General features: G+C 46.2%; 1 protein-coding gene across 2 annotated transcripts in view; it reads right to left on the bottom strand.

Annotated features, from left to right (window-relative positions):
• NIBAN2 (niban apoptosis regulator 2) overlaps positions 1-19,337 on the bottom strand; it is a 111,296-nt gene continuing 91,959 nt past the window's right edge. For both annotated transcript variants that reach the window (XM_043989521.1, XM_043989522.1), the window contains exons 7-14: positions 16,626-16,730; positions 15,958-16,120; positions 14,504-14,691; positions 13,552-13,707; positions 11,941-12,057; positions 11,743-11,850; positions 10,498-10,609; positions 1-3,902 (exon numbers count right to left, since the gene is read on the bottom strand). In XM_043989521.1, coding sequence (XP_043845456.1) covers positions 3,226-3,902; positions 10,498-10,609; positions 11,743-11,850; positions 11,941-12,057; positions 13,552-13,707; positions 14,504-14,691; positions 15,958-16,120; positions 16,626-16,730 — 1,626 coding nt within the window. In that variant the 3' untranslated portion in view covers positions 1-3,225. The remainder of the gene's footprint in view (positions 3,903-10,497; positions 10,610-11,742; positions 11,851-11,940; positions 12,058-13,551; positions 13,708-14,503; positions 14,692-15,957; positions 16,121-16,625; positions 16,731-19,337) is intronic.

The following is a 19,337-nucleotide window of genomic DNA, read 5'->3' as shown; positions in this document are numbered from 1 at the left end:
ATAAACATTTTGTATAATATTTTCAATACAATATCTTGAAAGAGGCAGATTGGAAATAACCCAAGGGAAGGCACTTGTAAGGGGGTCCTGAGTGGTTCAGGCTGGGCCCCCAGTAAGAGAAAGGAAAACAGTTTACAAGGCATTTAAAAAAACGGAATGTGTTTGTAGAAGAATCAGGTTAGATTCATAGTGTGCTTAGAAGAATCAGCTGTCCATTTCAGGGAGTTAATTCCAGGATTGGCCACATGGCTTTGCATTGCCCTTGAAGGGATCCTCTGGCTCCTCCCCATGTTCCCAAGACTTGCCCAGGATGGAAATGTGAACCGGCCCCTTACTTGCCCCCAGCCTCAGGAAGCTGGTTTGCTCCAACACAGGATGTGATGGGTCTGGGGGAGGGGGTGGAGGGAAGGGAGGGACTAAGGGGGAAAGAGGAGAATTTCCTTCCCTGGCCTGCACCCAAGCCACATCCTGAAGAAGCCAGCCTTTTTCTTGATTTTTTTTTCTCTATTAGAAGGGGAATGTGATGGAGTCACTGCCCACTGGTCAGGGGGTGTCTGCAAGGGCAGATGGATTCTAGCATAGCTCACAGAGGACTCACCATGATCTCACCCTTCCCATATCCAGAATAACTTTTCAGGAATAAGGGTCCAATAAAAATGGAAGTCAATTGCAGTGCCAGGAGTTAACACATGATGATGTATAAAAAGCCAGGCAGCCTTGGACTGAGCGGACGTGGTGACTGAGATCACCGGGTGAGTGGACTATGTATTGTGTGTGCCAGACCCAAAGCTGATAGTGAAATCCTCTGAGTCACATGCCGGGGATGCAAACATCTCAGCAGGAGTTTGGGAAGCTCCCACCATAAGTATTTCATAGGCCCCTGTAGTGGTCAGTAAATCTATAGTTCCCCAAAAGTCAATTTTATTTGTGTGGACATGTGAGATTTGGGTACCGGGAAGGCATGAAGCATTATTCTCTTAGATTAGCTGGGGGTGAAATAAAGAAAAGCTCCCCTTGCCCAAGCAGATTTAACTCTTTGGTCTTTCCTCTCTTTTAAAAAGGCAATTGACCGTGGCCAATTGTTGTTGGTTTTTTTTTTAAAGGCAAGAGACCATGGCCTCTTGCCCCATAAGATATGAAAATTCATGGCAAAAGGAAAGAAAGGTAGAGACAACCCCAAAGAACAGATCGAATGCAAGACCAAACCAAACCAAACCTCTCCAGTTCCAAAAATGGGATGGGGATGGTACTGAGGCTGGCTCGGTGGCCAAGAGAAGTAGGTGGGACAAGTGATTCTGCACAATTTCCTCTATACATAACTCTACCAGTGACACGGATACAGCTCTGTCCTCATAGATAGCACCTGCCTCTACGTCCCTAATCCAAGATGGCTGGAATTCTCCCCACTCCTGGCTAGACACCCCTTTGCCATTCTTCCAGTAGAGCTACTCCCTGTACCTGAGGTTTCCTCCTTTCCTGAGATCCCATGTGGCCTTGGGATGGACAAGTCATACACGCTCTGCAGGCTCTCCCAGCTTTATTCCTGGTTCACACCCTTACATGCCTTCCTGGCTTCATTCCTGTCACAAACTAACTTCTCCTAGCCTAGCCCTTCTAGAAATGAGCCCCCCTCCCCCTTCCCCCCCCACTCCATCCCTGGCCAAATCCCTTTCTCCCACCTAACACTTTAGCTCTGCCACCTTCAACCTCCCAAGTCATACGTTAAGACCTAACTCAACACTTCAACTACAAACTCAACTTCAAGACAACTGATCTTTGTCTTGGGATGAGACCTAGCATCTAAAACATGCCTTCCTTTAGAACTCCTGCACTCAACAATCTTTCTCTTTCCCAACCCTAGGCCTAAAGTCTTCTGATAACACTCTGATTGGGGAATCGTTTCCTTAAGAGCCATTAGAATGGAAGAACAGAATAATCTTTCTCCTTCCCACCTCAAACTGGATGCAAAACCCTACCCCCCAGCACTAGAATATGGGGCTCCATCCCCATCCCTCCTTCTCCCCTATGTATGCACTTCTGTCATTTAGCATGTTTCTCTCTCTCAGACAGATCAATGATTCCTGGCAGGACTAGCTCTTAGGAGACAGGGAGCTTTCAGGCCAGAAGCTGGTTCGGCAGCTGTTGGCCATGGCTATCATCCCACTGCCCTTTGGAAGAAAGGTAACTTGTTGGCATAGGTGGCCAGTGGACACAGACGACATCACTCATGGCCGGTCCCTCCAGCTGGAAATAGTTGAGAGCCACAGGCTTCAGGGGCCTAGAAAAAAGAACTCCAGGATAGCGGAGAGTGAGAGAGGGCAGCTCAGTGCTCAGGGAAGCCGGGTCACTGTTCCTCCTCCATTCTGAAGAACCACTTAGTCGCGGATGGATTCTAGAATGCTTCGGCTTCTTTTTCTTGCTTGTCTTCTACTCCTCTTGGGGAGAAAGGAAGTAGGAGAAAGGCCCAAAGGAATGGGCCAGAAAAGGCAGCTCCCCCTAAGCTGCAATCTTTAGAATGGAACTGATAGCCTAATGTCAAGAGGGGGCAGACTCATCTGAGCACTGCCCAGGGAAGGAGCTGGGGATGGGCACTGACTCTCCCTCACACCCTTCTCTGACAAGGGAAAATCCTGACAGTAAGTCTAGAGCTGGTCAGGCGGAGTCTTCCGTCTTCCTTCTTCTCAATCCCAAACAGAAAAAGGGACAGAGAGGACAGTGAAGGGGTTGAGAGGTGAGCCAGGCTCATATTTAACTTACTGGCCACCTCCTAACCTGATAAAGTGACTGACTGGAGCATGCACTCTCACACGTGTGCTCTGACATATCAACATATATTTTCATGTAATGGCAGAGAGAAAGGATGAACCCCAGGGGAGTCCTGAAGGAACCAGGGCTCAGGGGATCATGGTGCTGGCATCTGGACTGACCAGGGGGCCCCTCAACAGCACGGGTCCCATTTTCCCCTTTACCCTCCAGCCCCTCCTTACTCCTGAAGAAGACATGTTTACAATAGATATTGAGTGAACAAGTCCTACCCCTATCCAGGCTGGCTTGCTTCCATTCCACAGTCAGTCAAATTCTAAATAGATCAGGAGTATTAAGTTTCTGCTGCTGGGGGGTGGGGTGGGGGTGGACGTGGGGGCTGTGGGGTAGTTAGGGCTTCACATGGCACACACACCAGACCAGAATCCAGAATCCATGGGTGGGGAGTGGAGAAGCTCTGGCCTAAAACTCAGTCTGCACACCCGTGCTGTCTTCTGTGGTGGTTTGGACATAGGGGTGACTTCCTTGGCCAGATACCTCTTCCCCGGTCTCCTTGTCACTGGGCTTGGGGCGATCAGTGTCTGCTTCTTCCTCAGAGGGGAGACGCTGGATGGGAGTAGCAGGAGCCGAGATGGCCTCCTCACCTGCGACAGTGGGTGCTGGCTCATGTGGGGTGTGGTTGAGGGGAGACGCCTGTTGGCCAGAACTTTTCTCCCTCTCGGGCTCTGGGGGCTGGGGGCTCTCTCTAGGGGACGTGCCATTAGCGAGCGGCTCAGTAGCAGATTGGGGGCTCTCCACCTGTAGATCCTTCGCCAGCAGGCCCCGTAGCTCCTTGACACTGTCTGGGGAAGCAGAGTAGGGGATCGGCTCCTTCTCAGGCACTCCAGGGGACAGCATTTCTGGGCACGGCTCGTAGGGCAGCCCAGCCTCATCGTCATGGATCACTGAGACGACTTGCTTGGCCCGTCGCCGTTTTTCAGCGGACAGGTCTGCCTCCCCTGGGCTGCCACTGCTGTATTCCTCCCCCCAGTCAATGGGGACACCCTCCGCCAGCAGGTGGAGGTTGGGGTCACTGTTGTGCATCACCATGCTGTCCCTGTAAAGGTTGTGCTTCCGCTGTATGGCTGCATCCTTCACAGCTAGAACACAAAAATGGATGATTATTTATTCAACAGTCATTCCACATCTTCCCACTGTTCCTGACTCCTCTAGCCAGACCTACCCCATGGACACTTAACAGACATGTACTGAACAACCCTGTCATGCGTGAGGTGAAGGCTAAAAAGAAGAACAAGGTAAGAAACACAAATGAAGAACTTTAGAACAGGAAGGGACCTTGCTGGCCACACTCCTGAAAGAAAAGAATGCCCCCTGTCACACCCAACAAGTCCTCCAGCCTCTACCTGAAGACCTCCAGTGATGGAGAATCTACTGTTTCTGGAGAGAGACCATTCCCTCTCTGGTGAACTTTCGCTGCTAGCAATTCTTCCTAACTGCAGGGCTGTACAGCTTGCGCCTATTGCTCCTGGTTCTTCCTTTTGAGGTCAGACTAAGTCCAGGCCTTCTTCCTTGGATGGCCTTTCAAGTATTTGAAGACCAGAATCATGTCCCGCTCTGGTCTCAACATTCCCAGTGCCTTTAGCCAAACCCCCCACAGCCTTCCTACATGGTGGTGCCCAGAACTAAACACGATGGTACTACAGAGGTGATCTGATGTAGATTTTAAATAGCAGAGGGCCAGCCTAGCACAGCTCCCTCATCTCCCTAGAACAACAGCAGCTGGGCAGCTAGGTGGTGCAGTGGATAAAGCACCAGCCCTGGATTCAGGAGTACCTGAGTTCAAATCCGGCCTTAGAAACTTGACACTTACTAGCTGTGTGAGCCTGGGCAAGTCACTTAACCTTCATTGCCCCAAAAAAGAAAAAAAAGAAAAAGAGGAAGAAGACAACAGCAGCTGAAGGTGACCCATGACCACTCTTTAAGTACAACCATTCAGCCAGTTCTGAATGCATCTTACTGTACTATCTAAGCTAAGTAGCACAGCAGATAGAGCACTGAGGGCCTTGGAGTCTGGAGGATCCAGGTTCAAAGCCAGTCTCACATACTTTTTTTTTTTTTTTTTTAGGCAATGGGGGTTAAGTGACTTGCCCAGGGTCACACAGCTAGTAAGTGTCAAGTGTCTGAGGCCGGATTTGAACTCAGGTACTCCTGAATCCAGGGCCGGTGCTTTAACCACTGCGCCATCTAGCTGCCCCAAAATGGATTTTTTTTTTTTTGCATGGCAATGGGGCTTAAGTGACTTGCCCAAGGTCACACAGCTAGTAAGTGTCAAGTGTCTGAGGCCAAATTTGAACTCAGGAACTCCTGAATCCAGGGCCGGTGCTTTATCCACTGCGCCACCTAGCCGCCCCTTCTCACATACTTATTAGCTGTGTGACCCTGGGCAAGTCACTTCACCCTGTTTGCCTCAGTTTCCTCATCTGTCAAATGAGCTGGAGAAGGAAATGGCAAACTACTCCAGTATCTTTGCCAAGAAAACCCCCAAATGGGGTCACAGAGAGTTGAACATTGAAACAACTCAACAACAATCCAGTGGTATCAAACTCAAATAGAAACTGAGGGTGTGAGGGTTTATGTGTGAGCATATTGACCTAGAAAACCACAAATTAACATTATCTATGTTGTATGTATTTTTCTTTATTTTGTTAAACATTTTCCAATTATATTTTAATCTGGTTCCTACATATTCCAGAATTCTGCAGGTCTCAAGTTTGATGCTTCTGAACTAAGTCAATACTGCTCTGTTATTTTCCATAACGATAGCATGAGATACTTAAAAAGAGACTGAAAAATGAGATATTTTGTTTTTGTTTTTTTTGTTAAAAAATGAGATACTTTGGGGCAGCTAGGTGGCACAGTGGATAGAGCACTGGCCCTGGAGTCAGGAAGACCTGAGTTCAAATACGGCCTCAGACACTTAACACTTACTAGCTGTGTGACCCTGGGCAAGTCATTTAACCCCAATTGCCTCACTAAAAAAAAAAAAAAAAAGAGAGAGAGATACTTTAAAAAAAAATCCTTGTAAGCTACATCTACAGTAGCATTCCCCTGACCCAGCTAAGTCTGACAATAAAGAAAATAGTTACTCTGGCATTACTATGTTCTTTGTTTTATTTTATTGATGCCTTTTGTTTTTCCATCACTTTCCTTTCTGCATACAGATTTTTATATATATATATCCATCACACTCTCTCCTACTCAGCAAGCCTTCCCTTGTAACAGATAATTAAGGAAGAAAGAAAAAAACAATCCACCAAAAACCAACTGACCGTACCTAATGACATATGCAATATTCCACACCTAGAGCCTCCCACCTCCCCAGTGAAAGTTGGGAGGTGTATTTTCTGGGGCCAAGTCTGGTCATTATAATTACAGATTGATGTGGTTGCTGTCATTGTGCACACTATACTGTTTTCTTGGTTCTGCTTATTTCACAATGAATCACTGCATGTACTTCTCTTATTGCCTTACGGCACAGTTATATTCCCATTATATCCTTGAAGCACAATTTGTCCAGTCATTTCCCAAATGATGATATGACTTGTTCTGGATAAAGTCAAGCTAGTTCTTTGTGGTCACCATTTTCTGTTCTTTTCTAGAAGTTCAGGAACTTTGATAATATACATAAAACTTTTCCCAGGAATCGAAGTCAAACTCACTGGTTTATAATTTGCTGGATTCTCATTCTCCCTGTCTCTCTCTCCAAATGGGGACATTTCCCCCTTCTCTGGGACTATGGCATGTCTTCTCTTTCCCATAATTATCCAAATATCATTGACAGTGATTCAACAATCACATCCACTAGTTCTTCTTTTCAGTCCCCGAGGATAGAATTCATCTGGGCCAAGTGATTTGAATTAATCAAGGGCAGCTAAATGCTTTCTTACCATCTCTTTACTCATCCCCTCCCCCTACCTAATTAGCTGCAGAACCTTGCTGATTCCACCACCTCAGCATTTCTCCTAGCCATTCCTTCCTCTCACTCACACTGCAGCCACCTTAGGCTTTCATGACTATTGCAACAGTCTTCAAAATGGGCTCTCTACGTCCAGTCTATCCCCCTTCTAAAATATCTTCCAGAAAGCTGCTAAATTGATGTTACTAAAGACCAGGTCTGATCACATCATTACCCTGCTGGAGAAGGTCTAGAGGCTCCTATTTTAGGATAAAATACAACCTCCTCTGGCATTTAAAGTTCTTTATAGTCTGTCTCTAGTCTCTTTTTAGGTTGATTAACAACAACAAGAACAACAACTAGCATTTTAAGGTTTGTAAAACATTTCACAATTATCATATCATTTGATCATCACAACAACCCTGGGAGATAGGTGCTATGACTATGTACAGATGAGCAAACTGAGTCTGACAGAAGTTAAGTGATTTTCCCAGTCATATATAGTTAAGGAATCACATGAAGCCAAATTTGAACTCGTGTCTTCCTGATTCCAGGTTCGATGAACTCTATTCACTGTGCCACCTAGCTGTCTATTAATATTAGTATAATTACACATTACTCTCTACTCGGCCATAGAATGTTCCCTATCCGTGACATTCCACCTCCCCATGCCTGTACACAGCCTATCCCTCTACTTTTCCATCCCCTCCATATCTAGAATGTACTCCCTTTCTCCTCTCTGCCTCTTGTAACCCCTAATGCCCAGAACCCTTCAAGGCTTAGCCTAAGTGGCACCTTCTCCAAGAATCTTGTTCCGATTCCCTTGGATATAAGTCCTCCTATCCAATTACTGTGTATAAAGCTCATATTTGCCTCTGTGAATGAGAGCCCTTCCATGAGAGTATAAACTCACTGAGAGCAGACAAGGGTGGTCTTGTAACAAATATATAGAGCCAAGCAAAACAAATTCCTTCATTGGCCATATCCAAAAAATGTACAACTCATTCTGCCCCATGAGTCCATTGCATCTCCTTCAGAAGGCATGGACATGCTTTCTCACTGGTCCTCTGGAATCAGGGTCATCACACATACCTTTGGTTCATAACTTCTTTTAAATATTTATATTGGTAAGTGAGCTCTCTGTGCAACTACATCAGTCTCTTCAGAAAACTCACATCTTCCTCCTTGGGACTGTCTCCCATTATATCACTGAAATTTCGTTCTTGAGTTTCCATCCCTACTCAGCTGGCTTCTCCTGTAGCATTTTAGTTCATGGGAACCCATAATTGCTTTGAACCCTTTGAAATCTGCCCTCAAAGTGTAGGTTGCAGGGCAAATTGTGTGACTGACTTTCCTCTTCTCTACCATAAATTTAAAGATCACTTCCCTGCCAGGCCCCGGGCATTTTTACTGCAACCATGTATCCTACACATGACCCAGTGACACCATCCTGTCTGCTGTTTCTCACACACAACACTCCATGGCCCAATTCCACAGAGACTATGCCTAGAATACTTGGTGTCCTTATCTCTGCCTCTCACCTCCCTTATCTTCCTTCAAGACTCAGTTCAAAGTCTACCTTGTGAAGGAGCCTTTCCTCACCCCATCAGGGCTCCCCTTTGAGATTACCATGCATCTAACTGTATCTGCCTTGTTTTACACAGTTGTTTGTATGGTGTCCCCCGATTAGGCTGTGAGGCCTAGGGGAGCAGGGGACTGGCTTTTGCTTTAGCACAGTGCCTGACACATAGTTGATATTTAATAAATGCTTGTTGTTGACTTATTCACTCAAATGCTATCATTATACGTCACACCATACCCACACCCATCCTGGATGTTCTCATACAAGTATTTCTTTTTCTTTTCTTTTCTTTTTTTTTGCAGGGCAATGAGGGTTAAGCGACTTGCCCAGGGTCACACAGCTAGTAAGTGTCAAGTGTTTGAGGCTGGATTTGAACTCAGGTCCTCCTGAATCCAAGGCTGGTGCTTTATCCACTGTGCCACCTAGCTGCCCCTCATACAAGTATTTCTTCTTAGTATTCAATGCCTCCAAGCCATCCTTTTACTGATCTTGTTCCTTCTGAATAAAGTATACCAGTCACTGGTCTCATCTCCCCAAGTCTTGGTTATGCCTATGGAGCAAAATCTTCTTGCATCAGGACCTCTCATTTATCTTGTTTATTGCCCAAATGTTGTGTATTTGTATACAGACATTTGAGACCATGACTTTCATTAATGTCTCCTATGAGTTTATAAGTGTCTCAAAAGCTGTTCTTCTTGCACTGTTGCTTTTCTCTATTGTCTCTAGTTTGACAGATAGATGCAGTCAATTTTTCTCTTCCCCTCTCCTTTTCGGTCAAAACCTCGTGCGGTTAGTTTTGTCAGAGACTAGGAAAATTCCAAGAAGCCCTAGGACAAGAAGCCTGTCATATTTTAAGATGTGGTCCAGAAACCCTAATCCCATTCTTAGACTTCATCTTCTTAACCAGCTGTTCTCCTATCCAATCGGCTTTTCCTCTTCTAAATCCCTGGCCTTGAAAGGGTATGAGCGATGAGAATACTATCAAGATTCCTATGTTCTTCAGTTTCTTGCCCAAGACTTCATAGTCACTGGCAATACTTCCAGAAGTGGGTAGTAATCACTTATTGACAAATCCCGAGAGGTTTTCTATAAAAATAATAGCTAGCATTTCTATAAGGCTTTAAATTTTGCAAGCCACTTTAAGTATATTATCTTATTTAGCCTTCAGAACAGCCCTGTGAAGAAGGTGCTGCTATTACTCTGATTTTACAGATGAGGAAATGGAGGGCAGACAGAAGTTAAGTGACTTGCCTGGGGTCACACAGCTGCCAAGTGTCTGAGGCAATAGTTGAACTCACATCTTCCAGTTTGAATCCCATTCACTACTCTACCTCCTTGCCTTCACATTATCCAGGAAGACAACACTCCTTTCTATCATAGTTATCAGGTCAACAAGTATCTACCTCAGTTCCCTTCAGCAGGAAGTCACCAGCTCATCTCTTTTTCCTCTGACACTGGATTATGTCCAATCTAACAGCACTCATGCTGCCACTTTATGAATCTCTAGAGGACACATCTTTCTTTGGAAAGAGCCTCAAATTTGATTCTTAGCTCCATGGGCTTGGTAGTCCTTCCTCCCTTCCTCCTCTGGGTGAGAGACTTCTATCTTCCAACCCCTGGGAACAGCTCCAGTTTCCTCTCTGAAATGTCAGATCTTTTTTTTCTCTTGGTTTTTCACATTGAAACCTTCCACGTTTCGAAGGACTGCGTCATTGTCCTTGAAAACCTTGGGTGGAGAGGTATCCCATAAGCTCCTTCCCAACCACCAATCCCCTTTAGTCTCCCTAGAAAGGGAGTCCAGAACTATGAATACTGTACATTCAATTCAAGCTCCAGCAAAATTCTTCTGGCTTTCCCTTCTTGTAGATTCCGCCCTTATATCACCTTTGTTCATGTCTACTCCTTCAATGTGTGTGTGTGTGTGTGTGTGTGAGAGAGAGAGAGAGAGAGAGAGGGAGAAAGAGAGAGAGAGAGAGAGACAGAGAGGCAGAGAGAGAAAGAGTCAGAGATAGAGATGAGATGGACAGACAGAGATATAGAAAGAGGAGGGAGAAGGAGGAGAGAGGGGAGAGAAGAGAGAAGAGAGAGAGGAGAGGAGGAAGAAGGGAGGAGAGAGAAGGGAGGAGAGAGAGAAACCATTGGGCCAATCCATTGAAAGCTGCCCTGCTGATGGTCCCTGGCCAGCAGAGGCCCTTACCCTGCATAATGTCCTTCATGACCGTCTGTAGCACGACCTCTTCATATGTGTTCTCCACCAGGATGAACCTGGCAAAGTCTTCAAAGATCAATTCCTGGAACCTGGGGAGCTCCTGGAAGAATGGAAAGGAGAGAGTCCAAATTGTGGTGGGTGAACTTATTGGCATTTTGTGGCACCTTAAAGAATATGAAGAATTCAGGGGAACTCGGGAAGACTTTGATGAATCAATATGCAGTGAAGGAATCTGAGCCGATAGAACGACTTATATGGAAACAAAGTCAGTCAACACTGAAAGACATGAGGGGCCTCAGGTCAGTGCAGTTATCAGACAGGACTTCCGAGGTCTGATGACGCTGCGTGCCTCCTGCCCTTTGGAAGACTTGGGGAGGGGGATTAGGTGGATAGACTGAGGCAGACATTTTCTTAAGTGGCCAATGTGCTGATTAACTTTGCTCGAATGTATTTATGCTACAAGGGAAGGGTTCTATGGCAGGTAGAGTTATTGGGAAGTGATAGTGATATAAGAAGAGAGCATCATTAAACACTGAAAAAGGCAGACATGAGGCCAGGGCTGCACAGGCCCAGCCTGGTGGCTTGGCTCAGCAGAGCCAAGAGCCCCCTGCCTTGGGGCAGCAGCACAGACTTGCCTAAGTATTTGTTCTTCTCTTCGCTCCCTACAAGTTCTGTGGTTCTGTTGGGCAGAACCTGCCACTGACGAGGCACAGAGGAAGCAAGGTTGGGGCAGCATGGTTCTGTGGACTAGGAGAGTTAGGACTGGGGAGTTAGGACAGCGGGGTTCTAGTATTTCCTTTATGACCAGTTTGCTCTGTGACTTTGGGCAAGAGGCTTCATTTGTACAAGCACTAATTTTTTCATCTATAAAATAATGGTGCTGAGTTTCAACATCTTTAAAGTCCCTTCCCACTAACATTCTAAGATGCCATCCTTCAATTGTAGCAAATAATCTAAGATTCCACGATTTTATAATTTCAGACATTAGCAAGTTCAATGCCACTGTTTAGGGGAACGGGAATAAAGAGTTAGACTGATAATTCTATTACACCGTACCTGTGTGACCTTGGATAAGTAACCTCCCTTCTCTGAGTGTGTTTAATTCATCTTTTAAATGGAGTTGAACAAGATGATTGCAAAGGTGCTTTTCTAGCTTGAAATACCAGAGGACTAGTCTCCCTCCCAATTCAGACCCCAGCACCCCCACCAAGGGTCCCTGGCTCAGGGCCTCACCGACTTGCAGGTAGGGGCCAGTTTCTTCAGCAGGAAGGGGATGGTGATCTGCAGCAAGGCTTCCCGGAAGAATTTCTTCCGCACTGTACTGCTATCATAGTCATATTTCTGCCAGAGAGCAAGAGCACTGGTTAGGGCCAAGGGTAAAGGGATGTGGGAGGACCTTCCACCAGGGCCCGAGTGGAAGCCCCATCTTACCTTCAACACGCGCTCCAGGATGCGCTGGATGGATTTACACAGGTCCTCTTTGGTGGGTCCCTTCCCTAGCTCCTGGTGCAGGAGTGTCTCGAAGGTGTAGACGGCGTTGTCCATTTGCTAAGGAGGGAACCAAAGAGCCCACAGAGGAATTGTTATTTGAAGTCACCAGACAATCTCTCCTTGTTGAGGAAGTGGTTCTCTGTAACCCTTAAACTCCCTGCCAACTGATGTCCTCTGCCAACTGATGTCCTCCCATCTACTGTCTATATCTTTCATGTACCTGGTTATTTACATGTTGTCTCCCCCACCAGAATGTTAGCTCCTGGAGGCAGGGACTGGGTTGGGGTTTTTTGGGTTTTTTGCTTCCCTCTGTATCTTCAGTGCTTAGCATAGCGACTGGCTACATAGGAAGTACTTAAGAAATGCTTGTTGACTGACTAAAGCATCCAAGTTTCTGAGCCTTTCCAGTATTCAAAGCCTTCTTCACATACCACCTCCTACCTCTCACTCAAGACCTTCATGAGAGATAGGTAGGGGTAAAGAGACCACACAAGAAGAAATGCTGCTGGGGGGAAGTGGGGAGAGAAGAGCATCACCTCCAGGTGGAAGACATTAATGGTGATGTTCTAATAAGGAGTGTTATGCTTATATAGAGGGCTGGAGAGTCAGGCTTGGCTATGTAAAGAAAAGGAGGAGAAAATAGAGGGAGTATGAGAGAGGAAAGAGAGATGTTCTTAAGGGAAACAAGGCCCAAGGGAAAGGATGAAGTTTCCTTAAATTCTGGCCCCCATCTCCACCCAAAGCATTCCTTGACATGGGAAAAATGTCTTAGATGAACATATAGAACAAAGGTTTTTAACCTGAATTTTGTGAACTTTAAAAAATATATATTTTAATAAGCATTGTTATAGAATTTGTAATGCTATGTATTTTATATGTTGAAAAGCTTATTTTTTTCTGAGGAGAGTTCCATAGGCTTCACCAGATTGCCAAAGAGATTCATGACACTAAAAAGGCAAAGAAGCCTTGATACAGGCAGGGCATCTCTCTTTATCAAGCAACCAGCATTTATTGAGCATCTACTATGCGCTGGACACACTAAGTGCTAGGGACACAAAACCAAAGGAGCTTACATTTTTATCAGGGGAGACAATGAATACATAAAAAAAAAATACTTGGTAATTTTTTTTTGGTGGGGAGGAGGCACTCACATGTGTGTGTGTGTGTGTGTATGTGTTTTGGATAAGGGACAGGGATTATTGCAAGAAACCCAACAAGCTTTTCCCGCTCTGCCTTGGTGATAGTAAGAGTGTGACTTTTTATTTGGGAGGTGGACACATGATTAGAGTTTAGTTACTTGTATATATGTTTTCTTTTCACCCGCTGATGTGGAGATCTATTTCTCTTCCTCTTGTCCAGGGCAGAGTTACCAGGCAGACCTAACCAATGGAGACCTGTAGCATCACAGGGCCTGGAGTAATTAGCCCCACATCCCCATTCCCCTGGGGCAGTATCTGAAGTTCCATGCTGCTCTGGCCTCTGCTATGTCCCCTGTTCTCAAAGGCTCCAAGGACAGGGAGGGAGAATTTGGGGGGTCTCCAAGGCCTCTACCTCCCGCATGTGGATCTGGGCTCTCTGTTTGAATACAGATGCACTGGAGACATCGAATCGCTGCTGTAGTCCCTCGAGCTTCAGCTGGTCCATCTTCTCATAACAGCTTTGCATCTTGACCGGGTGGTAAGCCAGCTGGGAAAGCTTCTCCATGTACTGGGAAGGCAAAGGTGCTCTGAGTGGGATGCATTTGTCTTCCCCGAGGCAGTATCTGACACCCCCCACCATTCTGGCTGAGGCATCTGTGGTCACTGCTTAGTTTCAAAATGTGATAGACACAAAGCACCAGGGTCTCACACATGATGAACCTGAACCCCAGAATGTCAGTGGAAAAGGCAATAAGGTGGCATTCTGGATTGAATGCTAGACCTAAGAAGTCAGGAAGACCTGACTTCAAATCCTGCCTCAGGTACTTACTAAGCGTATGATCCTGAGCCAGTCATAACTTGTTCTTGCCTCAGTTTCCTCATCTATAAAATGAGGATAATAATAGCACCTACTGCCAGGGTTGTTGAGGCTCAAATGAGATAATATTTATAAAGTGCTCTGCAAACCTTAAAACACTAAGTAAATTCTAGCTGTGATAGCTAGACTATGGCTATTATAGCTTAGATACCATCTATTCCAACTCCTTCATTTTATAGATAGAAATATGACCCAATGAAATGACTTGTCCAAGGTCACTTGGCAAGTTAGTGGCTGGGCCAGATTTAGAAACTAGGTCTCACAACTCTTATTCTAATGCTTTTCTCACCACAGCACAATTTTCCCATACCCTGTGCAAAAAAAACATCATACCCTCATTCCCACATTATGTTCTCTACTTCTTTCCTCCTCGGGAACTGCATTCTAAGGCCTGTTCCAGTTCTGAAATTCTTTGTCTCTGTGACTCTATCAGAGATGTAGCCCTACTGAATCATTTGCCAGTTGTTTGGGTTTCACGGGCTCTCACCTCTCCGAGCTTGTCAATCCCTCCCTCGTTGATGACGTTCAGGTTCATGTCTGTGACCTCCTTGAAGAAGACATCCCGAACTTCCGTGAAGCCTTGGCTGGTGGGGATCATCAAGGCTTCCAGAATGGAGGGGATGTAAGGCTGTACGTGGTTTCGGACACAGACCTCAGCTTTGGGGAGGATGAACGCTAGGCCAAGAAGGTGGGATGAAATTCAGTCAGATGTCAGGGTTAGAACAGAATGACACCTAACTCCTCCTCAGCCTTTGTCCTCCCCACCCAAGTCCCAGTTTACCCATCACTCCTTCTCCCAGAACCACATTAGGTGAGAGCAGCAGTTCTTAACCGGGGATTCAGGAACTTTTTTTTTTTTTAATTTTGATAACTGTATTTCAAATAACTGATTTCCTTTGTAATCCTTTGTATTTTATTTTATGCATTTAAAGAGATTCTGAGAAGATTCCCATGGACTTCTTGCTGCCAGAGAAGTCTACGATCCCAAACTGGTTAAGAACTCCTGGGGGCTGGAGGTCTGACTGGGGAACAGCTGTGAAAGAACAGCCCTGCGCAGTGGTGACATAGATATGCCCTGCCTTTCTTTCTTCATTGGCAGATCCTGGATACGGACTAACTTAAGAAAATGAAGTGATTCTACCCACTTGGAATGCTTTCTCCCTACTCTTCCATCAAGAACTTTCTTAGAATCCACCCTCTCTCCAGGAAATCTTCCTTGAAACTACAAGCACCCATTGTCTTTCTTTGCACAAAAAAGTCCCAAAGAGTAGTAAGGTTAGGCCTGATCTCAGAGTCATGGGACCTGGGTTCAAATTCCAGCCCTGATACTTACAACTTTTGTGACTATGGACAAATCACTCCACTTCCTGGGCCTCCCATTCCTCATCTTTAAAATGAGGATGTTCTGGGGCAGCTAGGTGGCGCAGTGGTTAAGCACTGACCCTGGATTCAGGAGGACCTGAGTTCAAATCCGGCTTCAGACACTTGACACTTACTAGCTGTGTGACCCCGGGCAAGTCATTTAACCCCCACTGCCCCGCAAACCCCCCCCCAAAACAAACCAAAAAAAAAAAATAATAAAATGAGGATGTTCAAGAAGCTGGAGAGCCCTGGCAGCTCGAGATTCCTGGTCCTCTGACTAGGGGCCCCTAGATCCTGCAGATCTACTCAAAATAGAATTTTCAGTAGAATTGGGAACTACATAGCAAAGTATCAGGTTATCAAATAGACCTATGAAAATGATCAGCTTTTCAAAAACAAGAACTCAGTGGTTTCTGGGGCCTTTAGGATTTCAAGTAAAGCCTCCATCCCATTGCCAGAGTTTTGGCAATGGGATAGAGTGAAGCCCTCTGAGTTTCCGGACTTGGGGAGCGGCAGGGATGGAGTTAAGGTGGGGGCTGTGTGTAGCCATGGGGCTCCTGTCCTCACAACCTGCTGTACCTCGGATTTTGCTGGCCAAGTGCTCTTTGGAGGTGATGATCTGGTCCATATCTGTGCGGATGACGCTCTCCATGGCTGGCCGGGCCATCTCACACTTGGCGGCCACGGCCTCAAAGTGGGCTTGGGTCTGCTCGTAGACCATCCTGTACACAGCATCTGAGATCTGTGGGAACAAAACAACAGTCACTTCTCCTCTCTGAGGACTGCCTTGGGGAGGTTCCTTTTTCTCCTTTTGCACAGAGGTGAAGGTGGTCTCTGGTTTATACACAGAATCCCTCTTGGGCTCACGGCATCTTGTTCCCAATGGAGCCCACAGAGCCCTGCTCTACATCCTCCATATCTCCATTCTACAATATGCCCACGCAATCCTAGGCACTCTAGGGTGAAGGGGCACAACAAAGACTTGGGCCTTGCCCTCTAGGGGTTCATTATCTGAGTAGGCCAAGCTTCCATTCCCCAGGCAATGTAGCAACAGGCTCCCAAGCTGGAGGAAAAGCAACAGTCAGGAGAAAGCTCCACCAGGACAAGAAGGGTTTAGGGGAATAAGAGGAATGTCAGGTTTTCACCATTTGAAGGTGAGAGAGGCCTTTAACGAGCCCCTTGGGAGTCATGTTCAGAGAGGCAAGACTCCACCGCCACTCAAAGGCTATGACCCGCTTTGTGCCCACCTGTATCCACTGCCTCTGCCTCTCCTGGGGTTTGCCTTTCATTCGGGGGCTTATCACACTCTTCAGTTCAGGTCCCAGCTCCTCCATCACCAGGTTGCTCAAGATCTGGATGGAGAGAGGCAAAGCCCCAGACAGACGGACAAAGAGAAAGATGGTCAGAGGATGTCAGCACTTTCTCAAGACGCTCCTTCCGAGCTTTCAAATCTTCTTACGCCTTACTCTCTCCCATGTCCCATATAATCCAGCAACACCCACCTCCTTGGCCATTCCTCACACATGACTCTATCTTCTGACTGCATACCTGTGCCCTGGTGACCCCAGGCCTGGAATACTCTCCTTCTATACCTTTGCCTACTGGGTTCCCTGCTTCCCTTAAGACTCAACACAAACCCCACCTTCTGCAGGAGGGCTTTTTGGGTCTCCTTCACTCCTAGGGGCTTCCCTCTGAGATAACCTTCCTTCTGCTTTGTAGATTTGGGCAGATAGGCAGCTCAGTGGATAGAGTGCTGGGCTTAGAGTCAGGAAGATTCCTCTTGCTATAGCCAAATCTGACCTCAGATGCTTACTAGTAGCTGTGTGACCCTGGGTAAGTCACTTAACCCTGTTTGCCTTGGTCTCCTCATCTGTAGAATGGGCTGGGGAAGGAAATGGCAAACCACTCCTGTATCTCTGCAAAAAAAACTCCAAATGGGGTCACAAAGAGTCATACACAGCTGAGTAAACAACTGAACAACTTTGTAGATACTTGTATGTACTTTATTTGTTATTTGCATGCTGTCTCCCTATTAGAATGTTCCTTGAGGGCAGGGACCAGTTTATTTTTTATTTTTCGTTTTATTTCATTATTTCATTTCATTTCTTCTTTCCTTCATCTATTCATCTGTTCATTCATTCATTTGTTCATTCATTCATTTATTCATCCATCCATTCATTCATTCATCCATTCATCCATTCATTCTGGCCTTTCTTTGTGTCTCCAGTACTTAGCACAGTGCCTGGTACATATTAGGTATTTAATAAATGTGTGTTTTATGACTGAAACGCAGCTGCTGAGCTGGAAATATAATAGGCCTTGTACCCGTTACCATGCATTTGATTTGATTCAGTGGTTTTTCAGTTTTGTCCCACTCTTTGTGACCCCACTTGGGTTTTTTTGTTTTGTTTTGTTTTTGGTGAGGCAATTGGAGTTAAATGACTTGCTCAGGGTCACACAGCTAGTAAGTGTCAAGTGTCTAAGGCTGGATCTGAACTTGGGTCCTCCTGAATCCAGGGCCGGTGCTTTATCCACAGCACTACCTAGTTGCCCCCCCCCCCCCCGACTTGGGATTTTCTTGGTAAAGATACTGGAGTGTTTTGCCATTTCCTTCCCCAGCTCATTTTACAGAAGAGGAAACTGAGGCAAACAGGGTGAAGTGACTCGCCCAGGGTCACACAGCTAAGTGTCTGAGGCCAGATTTGAACTCAGGAAGATGAGTCTTGCTAAATCCAGGTCAAGTGCTCTATCCACTGTGCCATCTAGCTGCCCTAATTCTAATAATATAAAGATGTAAGTCTCCTTAGAAATTTCCAGCGGCTTTCCGCTAACTTCTGGTGGTTTTTTTTAATTTTTGTGGGGGCGATGAGGGTTAAGTGACTTCCCCAAGGTCACACAGCTGGTACGTGTCAAGTGTTTGAGGTTGGATTTGAACTCAGGTCCTCCTGAATCCAAGGCCAGTGCTTTATCGACTGTGCCACCTAGCTGCCCCTTCCTGCTAACTTCTGACTTGCCCCAAGCTACTTTTTTAGCCTCATCTCACATGATCCCCTTTATGTATCATACAATCACAGAATTTTAGGTTTGGAATGGAGCTCAATAGCTCTCTATTCCCATTGTGTACCTGAAAAAAAAATCTCTGCTACAACATATGCAATCAGTGGTCACCCAGCCTCTGCCTGGAGACCAGCCCAGAGGAGGAGTAGCCTCACCCCCCTCCACCTCTTAAGGCAGCCCATCGACCCCAGACAGCTCCAGTCATTAGGAAGCGTCTCCTGACATTCAGCCTAAATCTACTTCTTGGCAACAGCCTTTTTTTTTTTTTTTTTTTTTTGCAGGGCAATGGGGGTTAAGTGACTTGCCCAGGGTCACACAGCTAGTAAGTGTCAAGTGTCTGAGGCCAGATTTGAACTCAGGTACTCCTGAATCCAGGGCCAGTGCTTTATCCACTGCGCCACCTAGCCGCCCCTTGGCAACAGCCTTTTAAATGCTTGAAGCCAGCGATCTGGTCCTCTCTGGGTCCTTGCCAGGCTCCACATCCCCCGTCCTCATGTTGCCTGAGCACCAGGCCATTCACCATCCCGGCGGCCTGCCTCTCAGTGCTTTCTGGCCTAGAGATGCCCTTCCTAACCTCAGTTCCCCAATAACTGCACAGAAGAGTCCGGATGTGGTCTGAGCAGGGCAGAGCAGGGTGTGACTACCACCTCTTGGGCTTACCTTGATGCATTCCAGGACCACACACAAACACCGGTGGACCATGCAGGCCCCGGCTTTTAGACAAGCTGCTCCCTAAACCTTCCTCCCTGCCCTTGTGCTTGTGAAGTTAATACTCTGAACTCAAGACTTTATATTTCTCCTTATCACAATTCTTATTTGATTCAGCCCAATGTTCCCCCTTACTAAGGTCTTTTTGAATCCTCACTGTCATCCCGTCTAGCTTGGTGTCATCTGCAAAGCTG

The sequence above is a fragment of the Dromiciops gliroides genome, chromosome 2 (assembly GCF_019393635.1).
Source record: "Dromiciops gliroides isolate mDroGli1 chromosome 2, mDroGli1.pri, whole genome shotgun sequence".
Lineage (NCBI taxonomy): Eukaryota > Metazoa > Chordata > Mammalia > Microbiotheria > Microbiotheriidae > Dromiciops > Dromiciops gliroides.
This window is presented reverse-complemented; position numbering and strand designations above follow the sequence as displayed.